Raw genomic sequence first — 20,241 nt, forward strand, 5'->3', positions numbered from 1 at the left:
CCTCTCCTCCCTCCCTCCCTCCCTCCTTCTCTCCCTCTCTTCTTTCCTCTCTTCTTCCCTCCTTCTCTCCCTCCCTCCCTTCCTCTCTCCCTCTCCCCCGCCCCCTGCCATGTTAAGCCAATGCGCAGGCTTTGAACAACAGATAAGGTTAATCTTACTGGAAACCGAAGATTCCATGTGCATGCGTTTACTTCCACATCAACAGCAGCAGCAGAGACAGCAGCAGAGACGGGGTTGCGGGGAGGGGGGTGACTTAAAAGATATTCACTGTTCTGATGTGGAGGCTAAAGCCCAGCCAGGGTCAAGGTGTCTGAAGGCCTCTGACTTGCATCCTTGGATCCTCATGTGGAGTTTCTCTCGGTGTGTTGCCAGTCTTCCCTCTCTCTCCTCCTCCCATCTCGGGCTTTCCCTCTCTTCTCTCTCCTCTTTCCTCCTCCTCCTTTCTTCTTCTCCATGTGTGCATGCTTGTGTGTGTGAAGGTAGGTGTGCACGTGTGTGGGTGCTCACACACATGTATGTGTGCATGTGGAGGCACAGGGATCAATCTCAGGTTTCTTCCACAGTAGCTTTCCACCTTGTTGTGTGAGCCCAGACCCCTCACTAAACCTGAAGCACATAGCACCACACCTGGCTTTTAAAAACATCTTGTTTTAAACTTTACTTTGCACATATGGGTGTTTGCCTGCATGAATGGTTACACACAACATACATGCCGTGCCCACAGGAGCCAGAAGAAGGCATCTGATCCCCCTGAATCTGGAGTTAAAGACAGCTGTGAGCTGCCATGTGGATGCTGGGAATTGAACCTGGGTCCTCCGGAAGAGCAACCAATCCTCTTCACTGCTGAGCCATCTTTCCAGCCCCATGGCTTTTGTAAATACCTGCTTATGGGAGTGAAACTCAGGTTCTCCTGCTTTGCCCGCTGAGACTCCCCAGCCCTTGACTCTGCTCCTCCTAGGGCAGATGTTGTGAAGGAAGAGGTTACGGTCGTAAAAGAGGTCATTTGGGGACGACTTCTGAGTCTGCAGTGCCCTCTGCTCTGAAGGATAGTTCACTACTCATTTGTTGATTGATTGAGAGAAGACCTCACATAGCCTGGGTGGGCCTCAAATGTGCTATAAAGTCAAGAATGGACTTCAACTTCTGATTGCCCTTCTTCCCTCATCTGGGTGCTGGGGTTACAGGCAGGCGTCACCGTGCCCAGATCTGAGGGGACACTTCTCATTTGTTATGATTCAATACGTTATCTTAGTGAGACACATGGACAAGCTTTGTTACTGATGCTCATGGAACTATCAACACGTAACTGGTATAACGTAATTTTGACCAGTAGTCCTGACCCTGGGGACCTCAGTGTAGTGGTTATAGCACCAAATGTAGGCGGAGTTAGCATAGCTCACTGTACTTCAGATGCTCTGGTCCTGTTAGACCAGATCCTCTGTTATCTCTGTTGCACTTTGGGCGATGTGAAATGATACAGTCTCAGTGAGTCTTACTACTAAAAATAGCCTAAAATCCGCTGGTGTAATATACATGAATGATTCATAGTCGCCCCCACCCCTCGCTGCTTCCATTCTGTGTATCCCCTGGGGATACAAGTAATGTTAATATTAGCCAGAGCAACACATAATTAGGAAAATAAATCTACTGAAAAAAGTAATATAGCATAAATTAAATAAATTAAATATAAATCAAATCAGATATAAAACAATGCATTCAATTACCCGCATCACTGCCTCATCCTCTCAGGGAGATGTCTGAGTTGAGGCTCATTTTCCTTCTAGGAGAGGGGCAGAGCAGAGCCCAGAGCAATGAGCTGAGCCCAGTCCTGGAAAGGTGGTACCTGGCCTGCTTTTCACTGGAGCTGTGGGACATTTGCTAAAGGTGCTGTCCTTGAGGCCAGCTAGGTTTTAGACTCAGGAAGACAGCCTGCTGTCTGTTTTAATGTGTAAATCCATGAGCTGATTTCTGAGTGTTTGGGAACACTTACATTGTGCTATTAAATGCTCAAAATGTTCTGTTATGTGAAGGTCCACTGATTCAGAGTGTTCCAGTTGATGGGCCAGAGGTGGATCTCAGTTGGTACTTGAATAGTAGCAGCAAGCCATAAGTTGGACCCTATTGTCACAAACATCAAATATTGTGTCGCACTTTTGTAATCCCAGCACTCAGAACACAGACACGAGGGTCGGGATTGCAAGGTTATTCTGAGGTATAAAGTGAGTTCAAGACCAGCCTGATCTGTGTGAAACCCTGTTTAAAAAACAAAAAAAAAACAAACAAGCAAACAAAAATGTCTAATTTTAATCGACTTCCATTACCCTGGAAGAGGAAGGAAAAACAGTTGCTGATCAAGAGTTACAAGTGTGGATATCAGGCTCCAGAGCTAGAACTAAGTTTCAAACCAAGCCAATGCTTCACAGATTCTGCCCCAATCTCTTCCGCAGCCCAAGCTGTCTGTGCTGTCTTGCTCTCCACATAAGCTGACACCTTGTTAAAAAATGTCTTTACACTTTGTATAAAAATATATTTAATTTGCCTGATGTAATTGTAATCTTGTAGGCTGACTGCTAGATAAGCTCACCCTTTCTTGTTCTTTCTGAACTCTGGCCAGCTGGTTCAAGTGAGCTGTTCTGGCCCAAACTCCACTCCCAGGTGACTGATTCGATCTGCCTTCTCTCAGCTTCTCACTGAATTGCTCTGCTTGGCCTCAAACTAACTCCAGCGATTTGTTCTACTCTCTGGCTTCTTCTTATTCCCTGACTTCAATGGCCTCTGCTGGCCTGCACTGAACTGTATGTGTTCACAGACAAACTCAACTCCACTGCACTGCACTCAGGGCAATGACTCCCGACTCACACACACACACTCTCTCTCTCTCTCTCTCTCTCTCTCTCTCTCTCTCTCTCTCTCTCTCTGCGCTGCTTGTCCCTGTCTGTTCTTGTGAGAGTCGGGTGTTTCCTCTCTCTGACTCGGTCTCTCAGATCTTTTTCTGATGCATCAATTTGTCTGCCCCTAAATTAGACATCACTTTCACACATGGCTTCTCCCTTCTACAATCTAATTTTACGTTGAAAGTGTGTGTTAAGGGTGTGTCTGTATTCTAGCCAGAGAGGTCAAAGCTGTGTACTAAGAACATGTCTGCATTCCAGCCAAACCACACAGACCTAGGTCTTTGGATGTGATCCCTTGCCAGAGCAGCCATGTTGCTGGATTTAAATTCCCCAACAACACCCAGACTCCCCTTCCCTCGAATGACCTGTCTCCATTTAGCCAAGGTCTGGAATGCTCCAGACATCTCCCCTGTACCTATCTGTGCAACCACGCTTGCCAGATGGTGACATGTGACTCAGAAAGAGGACGTTGTCACCTGCCCCACCTCTGGTCTGTGCTCACTGTCTGTCACATGCCCTGTCCCTGGTCTATGCTCAGTGTGTTTGGGTTGATTTTACTCTCACCAGTGTCCCCTCAATTGGTGCAAGTGAGTTACTCATGAGAATAACTGGCGGGTGCCTACACCAGCCTCTAGCAGCTTGCAACCCCAGCTTGCCTAGACTTCAGAAATCACAAAATTATAGCGATAGCATCCCCAGTGGTTTTGATAGCTGGAGAAGAACCCCAACATGCATCGAGTGGTGGTAGCTTACCTCTTAGTTATACTTTTGCTATCCCCACTATGGAAGATTGTTCTGGACCTGCCTACCCTAGCATAGATCCTGGAAACTGGGATCTTTTTCTCTTGCAGAGCCCCCTGTATCAAGAGAGCACTCCCCCTTGCACCTGCCACACTCTCTTGCCCTCCTAGCAGTCATGAGTGATTAGGGGCAGGGGCTGTGTCTTGTAGTGAGTTCTAGATGGCTGACTGCCCTTAGGTGTTGGAAGAATGAGCAAGATACAAGTCCATGGGACAGTGGGCTCCGGACAGGGTGTTCTCATTGCTCCCAGTGGGCCTGCTCTCTCAGACATTTCCCTTCACTTCTTCTCTGATCCCCAGCTCTCTGCAGGCTCCCAGACCCTGTAACAGCTTCCAACGGAGGCACCTGCCTGATTCAGCCATACTCAGACTTCCATCCTCCAAGCAACCTCTCAGAGCGCCACTCCATTAAAACTAGAAATGCCTCCTTCCTGTTGGCCTATGCAAACGCAGGATGAGTTCCTCTTGCCCAAACCGCAAGCTCCTTAACTTGGAGCATCATACCAACCAGAACTTGCCTCCTTAGTCCATCATGAATATTTGAAATAGAAATATTCTCAAGATGGCTGACAGTCACCTGCCTACTGCCGAGATCAAATAAACAGGATCATTTCTTCCTATTGATTTGATCCTCTTCCTATTATTGGGTGGGTCTTACTCCATTCCCCACCCCTACCCCCAGGTTCTGTGCTGCCCATCTTTATATCAACTTGTCACGAGCTAGAGTCATCAGAGGAGGAAGCCTCAGTTGAGACAATGTCTCCATAAGTTGGGACTGTAGGGCATTTTCTTAGTCATTGATGAGGGAAGGCCCAGCCTAGTGTGGGTGGTGCCATCCCTGGGCATCACTGGTCCAGGCTGAGCAAGCCATAAGGAGCAAGCCAGTAAGCAGCACTCCTCCATGGCCTCTGCATCAGCTCCTGCCTCCAGGTTCCTGTCCTGCTTGAATTCCTGCACTGACTTCCTTCAGTGATGGACTGTGGTGTGGAAGTGTCAGCCTAATGAACACTTTCCTCCCCAACTTGCTTTGGTTGTCGCATTTCTCATTGTAGTGATAATTTGCTTGCCACCGAGGTGTTCTGTCACAGTGATAACTTGCTTCTGGTCACGGTATTCGTCACAGTGATGGAAGAGCTAACAGAGACACTTCATGTTAGCAGTGACTGCTCCCCTATTGAACTCTTACATGCACATCTCACTGTGTGAGACGTGAGGACCAGTTGGTTTCATCTTCTGCAATCTCATTCCTGCCTTTGCATCTATCTGTAAGCTTCTCTGCCAATCTCCCACAGCTCTTACACTGCTCCAAAAGTGACTGGCCCCATCTGTATCCTACCTCTGACAGTTTTTATTGGATACCCCCCCCCCCAGCATTGGCCTTTCCCCAACTGAATCATTAGTGTGTCTTGCTTTATGCCCTGACTACTGTTGGCACACATTTATCCTGTAGATCTCAGTCCAGAGAGTCAGACCACGGTTGTAGCCTCACACGTCCATGCATGCCCGAGTTTTGACAGAGTACCTGCTAAGGACCCATCTCATGAGGGAGTGAACCCAGCAGACAGATGGTGTTCATGTGTAACTCACACTCCATCACAGTTCGGGTAGAGATTGCGTGAAGGAAGCAGTGTGTGAGGAGAAGGACTTTGTAGAAAAAGAAGGCAAAGCTGATGTTCACAGCCATGTCCAGACGTTTGCCTTGTGGCAGATGCTGTTACCTACAAGGTTGCTCCCATGACGTTTTTAAGTAACTTGATGATATGTGTTGGGGTGTTCATAGCTATCGTGGTGGGCTGCAGGTTGGCCACACCTGGGAGAAGGAATTCCAGCTGACGAGGCATGCTTGAGAAATATGAAATATGCATCTGATCTGTTGCTCTCTCTGAGGCTCAATGCAGAGGCACTGGTATTACCTCAAATTGTTGACAGTGTGCCCCACTCAGATGCCAACGGTCCCACACCAATGTGGTCCACTCCTTTAGGAAGCTGGTTATAGGGCTCAGGGCTTCCTGCAACCAGGTGGCGCCTCCCAGTATTGCTCTAGGAATAAAGACAGATTGTGTTTGCCCTGGATGGCATGGGATTCTCTATGTAGACTAGTCTGGCTTCAAATTCACAGAGCTCTACCTGTCTTTGCCTCCCATGTGCTGAGGAACAAATGTGTGCTGCCATGTCTGACTCGCCTGTCTTTGCAATGTGCTTGGAACTTACCATGTAGGCTTAGCTGGCAGTGAACCCCAGGGATCCCCTGGTCTCTACCTTCCTAGTCCTGGGTACAGTGTATACCACTGTGCCTGAATTGTTTGTGTGGGTTCTGGGAATCAAATTCAGGACTTTATACTTCTGTAGCAGTAATCACTGTCCTGACTGAGCCATTTCTTTTCTCTGGGCGGGGGGGGGGGGTTCAAGACAGGGTTTCTCTGTGTAGCCCTGACTGTCCTGGAACTCACTCTGTAGACCAGGCTGGCCTTGAACTCAGAAACTGCCTCTGCCTCCCGAGTGCTTGGATTAAAGGCATGCACCACCACTGCCTGGCAGTGAAGATAGATTTTAATGGTGGACTAAATAGAGCATATTAAGAGAGGGGGGTCTGCTTCCTAGCCATGGGTTACTTCCATGGTCATGTCAACCCAGCCAGGTGTCACCTTCCTCCTCCTCCTCCATCTTCCCCTCCTCCCTCTCCTCCTCCTCTTCCGCTCCTTGGGTGATGGATGGTTTCCTCGGCAGTGTCTTATATGTAGATCTCTGCCTGTGTATGGAACGAGAAGACCAATGCTCCTTTCTAATTTTTCTAGCCTCCAGGAAAGGACAAAATCACTGAACCTGGCTGTCAGAGAACTCACTGCTCAGGTAAGCCCATCCTCCTCCCATTTTCTCCTGACCTAATTTTGCATCCAGATCTTTAGCGGGCTTTAGTGGAAGCAGACTTTTCAGAGCTGTCTGCCAGGCTGTGGCAGCGAGGCAGAGCTGAAGACGGGGAGCCACAGACTCTGAGGATGTCTGTTGGTGTTAGGCCTGGTTCTTTCCATGCTCCCAGAAGTGAGACTCAGACCCAAAATATATTTATAGATACCTTGGCCTGGGGTAGCTAGGCTCTTCTCTGACTATATCATAACTTAATATAACCTATTTATTCTGAGCTACATCCTGCCACGTGGCTGGTTACTTCTGCTCAGGTACAATGCGCCCATCTGGTCACATCTTCATGGGTAAATCTCCCTCTCCTGGTTGTATCCCAAAGTTCTTTCTGCCTCCTGATGTTTCACCTTCTATTCTACCTTTTCCTATAGGGCTGTAGGTTTTCTTTATTGACAGGTGATGCATCCATACAATACACAAGATATTCTCTCTACAGAGCTCTCCACCCATGGCCACTTCCAAATGGACAGTTGACCTTGGATTCAGAAGGGGTTTCTGTCCAGAGGCTGGGGAAGGATGTCGCCGGAAGTGCTGAGTGCCTTTTTAGAGAGTGGCTCATAGCTTCAATCTCAACCTTCCATAGGCAGAGGCAGGAGGATCAAGGGTTCAAAGCCCACCAGAGCTACATAGCAGGATGCTGTCACAAATGAATGAGTGAACAAAGATTTTGGGATAGAAGTAACTGGCTTCTCCTGAGAGCTCAAGTTCAGGCTTCTCAGAAATGGAAGTGGGTCAGTGGATGAAGGGCTTGTTTTGTTTTTCCGTTCTTCGGATCATTTTCCTAGCACCATTTGTGACAGCACACACCGGGCAAGCCCAGCATCTCCCCCCTCCATGGAGGAAAGGCTGCTCTGGCTACTCTGGTTCAGCGTGTGAGGGTTCATCTTACACCAGGGGAGGCATGGTGGCAGGAGCGTGGGGCAGTTGGTCACACGGCATCCACAGACAGGAAGCAGAGTGTGGACACTACTGCACAGCTCTCTCTCCTCTTACTCAGTCCAGGATCGCAGCTCATGGGACAGTGTGGCCCACAGCGAAGGGTAGGTCTCCCAAATCTTTAACCCCATTGTGAAGACATGTTCAGAGATGGTCTCCTGGGTGATTCTACATCCTGACAAGTTATCAATCAATATTAGCTGGTTGTGGGGGTTCACGCCTTTAGTCCCAGCACTTGGGAGGCAGAGACAGGCAGATCTCTAAGTTTGAGGCCAGCCTGGTCTATAGAGTGAGTTCCAGGCAGTTCAAGGCTACATGGTGAAACCCCATCTCAACAAACATCCCACTTAATATTAACCATCATATTATCTGTACTTTCATAGCAAGATTTTCTTATGTGAAGCAGCAGGTTCCCCCACAGTGTTCCCTAAATAGTGCTCCCCGAGTGGAGTCTGCATCCTAGGTGTTAGATAGAGTGTTCACAGAACAGAGTCCTCCCTTGTGGTCACACCTGACAGAGCTGTGGGTCCAGACACCCTGGAGTTGCTTTGAGGTATGCAGATGGACACCTGGATCTGGACACTCCATCGCTGGGAGCTGGAGGTTCCACAACAGCCAAGGATGTAGAATAATGGTTTCTGAGTAGAGCCTCTGACCTGAGAGGAATATCAGTTGTCTTTCATGACCAGAGACAGGAAGGCTGCAGGGTCAGGGAAGTGGTCAGTCAGTAAGCTGTCTGCCATACAAACCAGTTTCACCCCCAGAGCCCATGTAAAAAGAGTGGGCATTGTGGCCCACACTCATAATGCCTACACTGGGAAGGCAGAAGCAGAAGGATCCTTGGGGCTCACTGGCAGCTGGACTAGAGGAAACATTGAGCTCTGGGTTCAGCGAGAGACTGTCAGAAAAACGTGGAGACTAACTGAGGAAGACACCCAAAGTTAACCTCTGGCTTCCACACACATGCATTCAAACACACATACACAGATACACACACACACACATACACACACATATATATGCACATGCACACACATACAAGCACACACACAGACACAGACATACATACACACACACATATATATATATATGCACATGCACACACATATAAGCACACACACAGACACACACACGCACACACAGCACATATGTATACACACGTACACACATAGACACACACATATACATATATAAATACACAGATACACATATTCACACATGCACACACACAGACACACACATACATACACACATATACACACACACATAAACATGCACACACAGACACATACATATACACACATGCACACACATACACTCATACATACACATGCACACATATATGCACATATGTATGCACATGCACACACAGAGACACACACATATACATATACATATTCACACATGCACACACATACACACACATACATACACATACACATGAAAACACAGACACATACACACACACACACACACACACACACACACACACACGGCCAGAGAAAACTTTCCGGGAAGCATGCCGAGTGGCTTGTTTTCAACATAACTACGCGGCTGCCGCTGTGAGCTGTTAGTAAGGCTGTAGTGTTTGTCCCTTCTCTTATTTATTTTTTCTTTTCTTTCTGTCTTTTCCTTCCCTTACTTATTTCCAAAGCTGATATCTGACAGTTTTGTTCTGGCCACATGGTCAAGGGTTTGATGGATTCCTGTCAGCAACCAGTAATGTTTATAAAGGACATCAGACTTGGGAAGGCTTGTGATCAACCCATGAGCTTTCTGGCTGCTCACCCAGGGGGGGCAATGAGGTGTATTTCTTGTTTTGCCCAGCTTGGCCATGGGCTAGGCAGACCATTACCAGAGACCTTGAGGACACTGTTTTCCTGAATGCTGGGAGGGCTCTCTGTCTTTGTGTGCTGCAACTTCGAAGCACTGAGAGGCCGGACAGCTCTCAGGCAGGGCTGGATGGCTGAGGGCTGGGTGCCAATACGGTCTGGTTCTGGTGGGGATCTCTTCCGAGGGACAGATGGCCAACTCCATGCTGTGTCTTTGCTTGATGGAAAGGGAAAGAGAACAGGAGGGCTCTCTGAGGTTGATGATGATGACGACGATGGTGATGATGGTGTGTGTGCACCTAGAGGAGAGCATAGGTGTTAAATTCAGGAACACCATCTACCTCCTTTGGGAGGGTCTCTCAGAGGCCTGGAGCTTACCAATGAGGCTACACTGGTAACCAGCAAACCCTAGGGACCCTCTGGTCTCTACTTCTCTAGCTCTGGGATTACAAGTCTGTGCGACGATGTGACACTTATGTGGGTTCTGTGGGCCCAGCTCAGTCTCCATGCTTACAAAGCAAGCACTTTTACTGACAGAGCCACTACCCCCTGCCCCCAGTCCTTTTCCAAGGGCACTGATACTTTCATGAGGTTCTACCTTTAGGACCTGTTACTTCCCAGAGCCCCCTCTTGGTCCCATCATCATACGGGGGCTGAAGATTTCAGCACATGAAATTTTGGAGGACCCAAGCATTCATGCCATGGCTCACCCCATCTCTTCCATATTTATAGTCCACTTATAATGACTGTCTTAGTCAGGGTCTATTCCTGAACAAAACATCATGAGCAAGAAGCAAGTTGGGGAGGAAAGGGTTTTTATTCAGTTTACACTTCCACATGGCTGTTCATCACCAAAGGAAGTCAGGACTGGAACTCAAGCAGGTCAGGAAGCAGGAGCTGATGCAGAGGCCATGGAGGGTGCCGCTTACTGGCTTGCTTCCCCTGGCTTGCTCAGCCTGCTTTCTTATAGAACCCAAGACTACCAGCCCAGGGATGGCACCACTCACAATGGGCCCTCCCCCCTTGATCACTAATTGAGAAAATGCCTTACAGCTGGATCTCATGGAGGCATTTCCTCAAGGGAGGCTGCTTTCTCCATGATAACTCCAGCTTGTGTCAAGTTGACACACAAAACCAGCCAGTACCATGACTTCTCTTTTCTGTCAAATTAAGGAGCTGTGCCTTAGATTTTAAAATGTAAATGTAAAACTTCCGTTCTTTAATGAGATCCTCAGAGGCTAATTTTATTTGTAAATAAGAAAGACGTGCAGATTTTTTTCTGAGGTGGGTATGCGTATTCTATTGCACGTATGTGAGCATGGTACGCTGTGTGGCAACTGAGACAGAGCCTGGAATTTTAACCTTATCCCTGTCCCCTGAAGACTGGCAAATGACCATGAGAGAAAAGGCTCGGCTCAACACAGTTTTCTTTCTTTAGTGTACTCACACATACACACTCAACCCCTGATACTTTCAGAGTGAGTTGGGACCTTCCTTAAGCTCATTACATTTCTTGACTCTCATGGGTCACCCAAACTAAAGGTAATTAAGGAATAAATGAGATCGAAATAGTTAGAAATAATTGGGATATCTAGAGACTGGTAGGTATTATATTATATCCAGCAGAGACTGAACGAGTGCGCCGTTTAATCTGGAAATTTAGAAAGGCGGCTTCACGTTAATAGTGCAGCTTGAATTATGGGCTTTCTCAGCAAAGGAGAAACTGGCCTAATTATGATTAAGAGACACTGTTAACTAAGATCAGAGATATTAGAGGAGACCTGAGAACCCTGGCTGGCATCACAAAGTTAACCGGTGAGTCTTTGAAGTTCCCAAGGTGACAGTTGTGGGTGGATAGGATGGGCGGAGCCTGACATGGGCATTGACCCAACCGAGACAGGGCCAGAGCAAGGTGCCCCAGACACCTTTCTTTAAGTTCTTAGTTCTAACATACGGGACAAGTCTCAGGACTCCTTCAGATCCTTAAGATGAATAACTCTGGCCGTGTGGATGAGCAGCTGGAGTAGGCTTCGGTGCAGGCCAACTCTGCTGTGAGCTTCAGAAGTGAGGTTGGAAAATCCTAGGCATGAAGGGGAAAGTAATGGCAGCCCGAAGAGAAGGGCAGAGCATTTTAGGACCCAGGAGAGAAGGGTGGAGCATTTTAGGACCCAGGAGAGAAGGGCGGAGCATTTTAGGACCCAGGAGAGAAGGGCGGAGCATTTTAGGACCCAAGAGAGAAGGGCGGAGCATTTTAGGACCCAAGAGAGAAGGGCGGAGCATTTTAGGACCCAGGAGAGAAGGGCAGAGCCTTTTAGGACTGGGTGACATTGGCTTTGGTTCTGATAGCAGCTTCCATTTGATCTTGGATAAACCAAATGTTTACAATTAACTGTATCCCTCCACGTGGACCGATAGCTTTCAGCTTCTGAAAGGGATTTCATGTACTTTTATTATTTTGGCGATAAATAACGGTGCCTGGGGTGAGGGGTTACGTTCTGTGTGGTCTTTCCCAGAGTGCTCACTGCTCTTATCCTCACAGAAATGTGCTGTGTGCTTTGGGTGAGCTGAAAACATAGGTTTATCGCTAATCTGAGTATAGATAACAGATACCCATGAGCTCTTAGCCTTAAATAAAAGAAAAAAAGAAGATGATGGTTTAGGCGCGGCATAAAAGATAACCTGGCGGAATTTGGGGAATGAGACAGGTTGAAGAGTTTTGTTGTTTTGGAAACTCAAAGGAAAACAGGCGATGTGTGTGGAGTCCAGGTGTGGGGAGACACTCGATAACCCCGAGTCTTCCACGAGGTGACTTGTCTGACTTCGGTCAGACTCTCCAGCGAGTATCTGCACTCCTGGTTTCTTAGTCTTCTAATAAGGAAATATAGCGGATCCTCTGACCTCAATGTCAAAAATCTTAGTTGACCACCTACTGTTGCCAGGGGCAGAGTCCTGATCATGGACTGCCTACTGTGTGCCAGGGGCAGAGTCCTGTTCATGGACTGCCTACTGTGTGCCAAGGGCAGAGTCCTGTTCATGGACTGCCTACTGTGTGCCAGGCGCAGAGTCCTGCTCATGGACTGCCTACTGTGTGCCAGGGGCAGAGTCCCTGCTCACTGACGGCCTACTGTGTGCCAGGGGCAGAGTCCTGCTCATGGACTGCCTACTGTGTGCCAGGCGCAGAGTCCTGCTCATGGACATTGTAGACAGATGAGGAGACAGCTGCCAGCAGGAGAGGAAGCTGGGGGAGACTGGGGTGAAGGTGAGGGACGGGAATCAGCAAAGCCCTTTTCCCAGGGGCACCTTGGAACAACTGGCCTGAGGTTATGAGGCTCTGAGGGCTCAGGCAGGAGTGGGGAAATGCCAAGGCAGAGGTATAGTGATAGCTTTGTCTGCTTGTGGCTGCTCTGTGAGCTCACACCAGCCTGTGTGGGGCAGGGCTGTGCTGAGGCCGCACTAGTGGCCACCTCTCTTCCTCCTTCCTCATCTCTTTCTTCCCTCTCTTTCCCTACCCTCCTCCCACTCCTCCTCATCTACCCCCATCTCTGCCTCTCTCCTCCCTCCTCCCTCCTCTGCTCCCTACTCTCTGTATTGTTCTCTCCCTCCTCTCTGCTCTCCCCTCGCCTCTTCTCGTCTTCCTTCTTGCTCCCTCTTCCTTTCCTGCTTTCCTTCTAACCCATTGCTCCCTAACGCCTCCTCTTCTGCTCACTCTGTCAGTCCACTAAATACTCAGAGACCCAGCCCCTCAGCCTCACCCCCTCTGTCTTCTGGTTGGAAGTAGCAGGCATTGATTCTGCCCTTTCTCCTGGCAGGTGTGCTCAGGTGAGAAGCTGTGCAGCTCTCTGAGGAGGAGACTCAGTGACCTCGACACCAGGCTGCCTGCCTTGCTGGAAGCCAAGATGCTGGCCCTATCAGGTAACTGCAGAGGCACGTATATTCAGTCACTGACCAGCGTGGTGGTCACACAGCTGCCTGGGAGGCTGAGGTAGGAGGATTACAGATTCAAGGCCTGGTCTATGCTGAGAATTCTATGCCTGCCTGATCGAGTTAAAGAGATGGAGAAGGGAGTCCATGGGAGAGCCATTGCTTAGCATGTACAAGGCCCCAGGCTTAAGCTCATGGCTACACACACACATAATCATACACACATATATACACACACACAAACACATATATACACACACATACACCATGCATCACACACACATATATATACACAGACACATTCATATATACACATATAAACACACCATACATACCACACATACACATATACATATATACACATACACTCACACTCTCACACACATACACAAACACACTCATATACACACACATACACACCATACATCATACACATATACATACACAAACACACTCACATATACACACATATACACAAATACACACCATACATACCACACATACACATATACACACACAAAACCTCACATTCTCACACAATAAACATACACTCATACACACACACACACACATATAAACACACATACATATATATAAACTTACTCATACTCTCACACACATAAACATACACACACACACATATATATATATACATACATACACAAACACACTCACATATACACACATGTACAGAACACACATTACACACATATACACACACTCACATACACACACATACACATACAATATACACACACACACAAACACACTCACATATAAGCACACATATACACACATACACACTCACATACACACACATACCACATATATCATACACACATATACACACAGCACTCATACTCACACACACACAAATAACACACACACACAAATAACACACACACAATGTGGCAGTTATGTTGCCAGAGTTCTCAGGCTCACAGCCTGGGAGCTGGTGGCTCTAACAAGCCAGGCTCAGCCACCAGCTCCAATAGGCCAATTAAGCAGACAAGTAGCACTGAAGTGCAGAGGGAGGACATTACTCAATGTGACCACACTGGGAAAAGGAATCAAGGTACACAGTGACCCCTACTTCATCTTCGGAGCCCTGGCAGGAGGCTTAGGTTAGAATAGAGGGCAGCATGCTTCCATGAAGGAACAGTGTCCTTGGAAGGGTCCCATGGACACCCCGCTGACACAGTTTGCTCTCGAGAGGCCATGCCCTGTGTGTGAGTTGTAGGACTTTAGGAAGTGGGCCTGTTGCTCCATGGGCTTGATTCCAGCAATGGTGTAAGCTCTGTGTGTGGTGGGAGCCCAATGTGGGTGACTGTGTGCCAGACGCTCCTTTTAGAAGTTGGTTATGGGGCTATGGTTATAAGTTATGGTATCTGTTATGATATATATAGTTCTATGTCAGTTGGTGGAGTGATTTCTGAGTTCTTTGCCCAGAACCCATGTAAAGGAGCTCAGGGAGGTTCCTGCACTCATAACCCTGCACAGGGAGGGTGGAGACAGATGGAGGCCTGGCCTCAGTGGCCAGTCAGATTCACTTAGCTACTTAGCTCAGAGCAGTGAGAGACCTTGTCTTAAAAAACAAGGTGGGCAACAGCTGAGGGCTGACTGGGTCAGGTTGACCTCCAACCCCAATCATGACATGCCCACACATTCTCATGCCCCGGCACAGATGGATGTAAACACACACACACACACACACACCCCTGAGGAAATTGGCCTTAGAACATGGCAGTGTCTCAGCTCACACCCTTTGCATGTCAGTGGTTCTTAATGGATAGGTTTCTGCCCAGGCAAGGTAGTTTGAGAACATAGCATACAGGGTCTTGCTGTCACTTGGATGCTGTTTTCAAACATCTGCTCTCAAACTTGCTGTTGGATTGGATGTTCACAGTGGTGGGGTCAGGCAGGTGTGGGAGTTACTAAGAACCCAGGGGAGGAGAAGGGGATCAAGGCAGTGGGGTACAGCCCATGAGTTCTTGAAATCAGCAGACCAGTGGCTGGAGTCCAGACTCCCCCCTGGATGATGGATGGATCTTTAGCCCAGTTATGTAAACGGCAGCCTTGAAGAGATCTCTGAGATTTATAAGCTGGATGAATGCACAGCCCATCAGCCTTAGAGGAATTGGAATTTAGCGGGAAGGTGTAATAATTACACGTGTGGGTTTTCAGTGGTGTTTTAAGGAGGGGGCTCGGTGCCTGGCAGCTTCTGTTCCTCACATCGTTAAACACTAATGCTGCCGCTAACGAGCCGCTCGGTCCCCGAAGCAGCCAAGCGTGGCATTTACAACCCTAGAACATGGTGGGTGAGCATGTGGCCTGCCTCGTAACTGCCTCTCGAGCTACTTAGTTGGAGTTATGGCCTCACTTGCAGAGAGAGAGAGGGGGAAGATGGAATGCAGTTCTGCCTCTGAGTTAGGGTTTTGCCTTTCTCAGCCCATACGTCTTCCCCTGAGAACAGGTGGACAAGCTTCTCTTCATGGAGCCCAAGGAAGAGGAGAGTACGACTCACGAGGCAGAATCCCCTTACACTGTCATCTGTCTTCAGTCTTGAGAAGCCCAGGGCGGTCTTTACAATTTCTAGAAAAAGATATTTTATGTCTGTGTGTCTGCGTGTGCAGCCAAGTGAGAAGACAGACAGACAGACGCATGTGCCTTAAGATGGCTCCTTGACTACTTGAGGAAACCGGGGAGGCTGTGTCGGATAGGCTCTGTTTCAAGCTCCTCCACTCCTGTCCAGAGTCTGACCCATGACATCATGGCCTGCTGATGTCCTAGAAGCTCTTGTTTGACCCCTTCCAGTCTGTGCCATCTGGCCATTGCCCTAGTGTCTGGGAAAAGCCGGCTTGGGCAGTCCTAGTTTTTCTTTTTAAAACTAACACACACTCTCTCTCTCTCTCTCTCTCTCTCTCTCTCTCTCTCTCTCTCTCTCTCTCTCTCTGTGTGTATACACATGCTTCTGTATGCGTGTGTCTGTCTGTCTGTGCCTGTGCACATGAGTATGGGTTTCCAAAGAAGCCAGGGGTGTCATGTCCCCTGAAGCTAGAGTCACCTGTAGCCTCATGCCATCTGGTGTGGATGCTGGGAGTTGAACTCAGGTCTTTGTAAGAAGAGCCTGTGTTCTTAGCGGCTGAGGCTTCTACCCAAGCCGGCAGCCGAGGATCTTTCAAGGGAAGGCTCAAGCTCAGCATAGCTTTAGGGTGAGAAACAAGGTCGGAGGCGCTTCACGTCCCCCGTGTGCGTCCTTAGTTGAGGGGTGTCTGTGGTTTGACATGAGATGAGAAGAAGGAAGTGCACTGCCTTGCCCCCTCCCGTGGGCTCTTGGATTGGAGTGGTCACTCCCTGAGTTGAGGTCCTTCAGGAAGAGACCCAGGCAGTCATCACTGCACACCATTCCTGGATGATCAAGAAGGCTGAGGAGAGGTAAATACCTCGAATGTGTTTCAGAGATGCCAAAGAGAATGGGAGAGCCAGCCCCGGGTCAACGCACACTGAGAAATGCGGCGGTGAGACTGGGTAACCTCTTTATTTCAAATGTATTCCTACCTCATTTTGTCACTTTAAGACCAGTCTCACTAAGTAGCCCAGGCTAGCCTAGAACTTACCATTCTCCTAACTTAACCAAGGTTACAGACTGGTGACGTCATGCCTCTCCCAGATAAATTCTTTCCACTGTTGTCTTAGCAAACCTATGAAGGTCTCCTCTATTCAGCCGCCTCACTGAAGAGCAGGCAGCTCGGCAGAGCCTGTGGATCACTCTACCCTGCCTCCCCACACACAACCCCCAAGGAAAGGCTGGAGACAGCTCACCTGTGAGACTCCTTCAGGGTTGGCACTGACTTCCTGAGTCTTTCTCAGCAAAGTCTTTCTCAGCATAGCTAGGGTTATGCAAAGTGAGTCTTGTCTCTGAGGCTTGGCTGTGAGGTCGAATGTGTGCAAAATAATATCGAGGCAGGGTAGCAGTTTGTGATGGCTCTAGCTGTGATATTATCTGCCCCTGAGGGAAGTCACCCAAGTTCTCTCTCTGTTAAACGTTCATTTCTCGAAGCACACATGTCTCCAAGTGCTTGGATCTAGAAAAGGTCTGGGTTTAGTGAATGGCGTCTGTGGTGTTCCTCATCTTAATGGTCACTCCTCAGAGGGCTGGGACACTGCCAGGTTCCCTCTTGTGTTGCCTTCATGGGATCAGAGAACATGGGTTTCATCAACAGAATGGCGTACGCCGAGTGTTCAGCCTGTGCCCATGGCCGGTGACTATCTGCAGCATTTGTCAGTCTGAAATCAGCCTCTTTCAAGGCTGTAAGCAGTACAGTATTTAAGGGGAGGGGTTTGGATAGAGGCTTGGGCTGCAAACCTGCCCCTTGGCTTATTCCTGTGCAACCTTCTGCAAGATATGGAATTCTCTAGATTTCAGCTGTGAAGTCAGGATAACAATGCGTATTTCAGTGAACATAAGCACCGTGTGTTACACACCACGGAGAAAGAAACGTTACTGACAGCTGAACAATGAGGCTGTGCCTTCGGCTCAGAGTCCTCATTGTACGCACTGAAAGAGTTCCTTCACACACATTTCAGCTTGAAGAGGATCGCATGCCGTTCCTTTGAAAGGAGGATACATCGGCTAAGGTTTTACCCAGATACCTTCATCTTCATCTTCAAAGGCTTCCGAGGCATCTGTGGATGTCAAGCTCCGAGGTGGGGTGGATGTTTCCACTCAGCTTCCATCCTCGGAGTCGGCGGAGCTGTGGGCTGCAACATTTTCCTTCAGTCGATGACTTCTGTAGGATTTCCTACTAGGCTGGTGCCATGCTTCAAGTTTGTGTTTGTTTGTGTTGGTGTGTGTGTGTGTGTGCACATGTTCATATGTGTGCATGTGGGCGCCGGAGATCAATCTCAGATGTTGCTCAGAAGCCTTCCATATTATTATTATTATTATCTATTTATTTACTTTTGAGGCAAGCTCTTTCAGTAGGTCCTATTGCCCCACAGCTGGGCAAGCCTGACCAGCCAGGCTCAGGGATTTTCCTGACTCTATCTCTGCAGTGCTGGGATAACAAAGGCTCCACCATACCCAGCCTTCACCTGGATGCTAGGGCTTGAATTCAGCTCCTCATGCTTGTCCTGCAAATGCTCTCCTGGCTGAGCCATCCCCCAGCCTCTGAACTGACTGCCATGGGGCTTTCTGCCAGGTTGATTACCAAGCTTCATGTTCTATCTTGTGACAATTTCACACGTGCAGTTTATTTTGCTCTGTGCATTCCCTGTCTCTCCCTTCTACTCTGTCTTGACCCTTCTCAACAAGTCTGCCCAACTTTCATGTCTTTCTTTTCTATAACTGGCCCACTGAGTTTAATTAGAGTTGCTGGCAAGAACATGGGTCTGGGGCTACTGGTGTATCAGTGACTTAACCAGTGGTGGCTCGCTTACAAAAATGGCTTCCCTTCTCCAGCATCAGTTAACTTTTACTGGCTTCTCATGGGCTTCCCCACTGTCCGTGCTAGAATGCAGACTGGCTGGATCTAGGATGGGTGTTATGCAGGCAGCTACAGGCGCTACGGGTTCCTGAGCTCACAGACGTGTCATGTCGGAAGACAGCGTTTCGCAGCCCCTCCTGCCCCTCGTGCCCTTTCTGCCTTCACTTCCCTCATGGTCCATGAGTCTCTGGGTGGTGGTGATAGAGGTGACTGGTTCCACATGCATCGAGTTTTAATGCAAGTTCTTTCTCAATCTCACGGAAGCCTTGCGGTGGGTTGAGCCTTGGAACATCAGGTGTGGCCGGTGACCACACTCAGCCACAGAGAACAACTGGTTCCTCACCTTCTTCTGGATGCTGGCTGACAGATGACACCTTTATCTCAGAGGTGTTGCTGTCAAAAGCTGAAGCATCCCCGAGGGGACGGTACAGGGACTAATCTTCCTTCCAAGCAGAGAATGGGAAGAAGAGAAGCGGATCCCATTCTCTTTCTTCTTAGAGAAGCTTTTCTAGTAGGGTCTATCAGCTATGCTTAATAATGTAGCATTATGACGTTTTCATACATGAATACCATGCATTTGATCACGCTCATCCCCCATGTCCTCTCATGTCCACATCCGTGCTGATCAACCTCTTTCCAAAGAAACGCCCGCTATTTTCATTTCTGTTATCCCATCATCATCATCATCATCATCATCACCATCATCATCACCACTACCACCACCACCATCACCATCACCATCATCTCCAGTGTATGTGTGTGTGTTGCCTACATGTATGTTTGTGAACCGCATGTGTGCCTGTAGAGGCACAAAGAGAGTGTCCAATCCCCTGGAACTGGAGTTACAGATGGCTGTGAGCCACCATGTGGGTGCTGGGACTTAAACCTTGGTTCTCTGTAAGAACAGAAAGGGCTCTTATCCAATGAGCAGTGTTTCCAGTGCCTGGCCTCCCTCCTTCCCTCCCTCTCTCCCTCCCTCCCTCCCTTGGTGAACCAGTCAGTGAGTTTCCCTAGGATTGGTCTCCGAGGCTGGAGTAAGGTCACTAGGAGCTGCCAAATGTGAATGCTTGGGGATGATGTCTTCAGTCCTCTGGGGACACCCCTAAATGGAGACTTGTGGGACCAAGTGTGGAGTGGGTTTAACTTTAGTACAAGCTGGCAGAAGTGTTCTCTGTGGGGTTCACCGGGTTCAGGGAGTTGTACCCACTTGCCAGCCTTGGTTTAGCCTCAGTTTAGCTGCTTGGTGCTGTTTGAATGGGTTGATGTGCCTCTACCACTTCTGGGCTTTTGTTTACACTCCCAGTGACTGATATTGTCTAACACATTTTCAAATGTGTGTCTTCCATCTGCATACGGCCCTTTGTAAAAGGCCTGGGAGCCTTTGTTCCTGTTTAATGCTGTTATTTCTGTTAATTGTTGAGTTGCAAAATTGTATCCTTTGTCTGTTGTCTGT

At 48.5% G+C, this 20,241-nt stretch overlaps 1 protein-coding gene across 1 annotated transcript in view; it reads left to right on the plus strand.

Annotated features, from left to right (window-relative positions):
- Disc1 (DISC1 scaffold protein) overlaps window positions 1-20,241 on the plus strand; it is a 211,809-nt gene that overhangs the window by 89,631 nt on the left and 101,937 nt on the right. Inside the window, exons 7-8 of the mRNA XM_021170050.2 lie at window positions 6,490-6,544; window positions 13,191-13,293. Of these exons, the coding sequence (XP_021025709.1) occupies window positions 6,490-6,544; window positions 13,191-13,293 (158 nt within the window). The remainder of the gene's footprint in view (window positions 1-6,489; window positions 6,545-13,190; window positions 13,294-20,241) is intronic.

Source organism: Mus caroli, chromosome 8 (genome assembly GCF_900094665.2).
Source record: "Mus caroli chromosome 8, CAROLI_EIJ_v1.1, whole genome shotgun sequence".
Taxonomy (NCBI): Eukaryota; Metazoa; Chordata; class Mammalia; order Rodentia; family Muridae; genus Mus; species Mus caroli.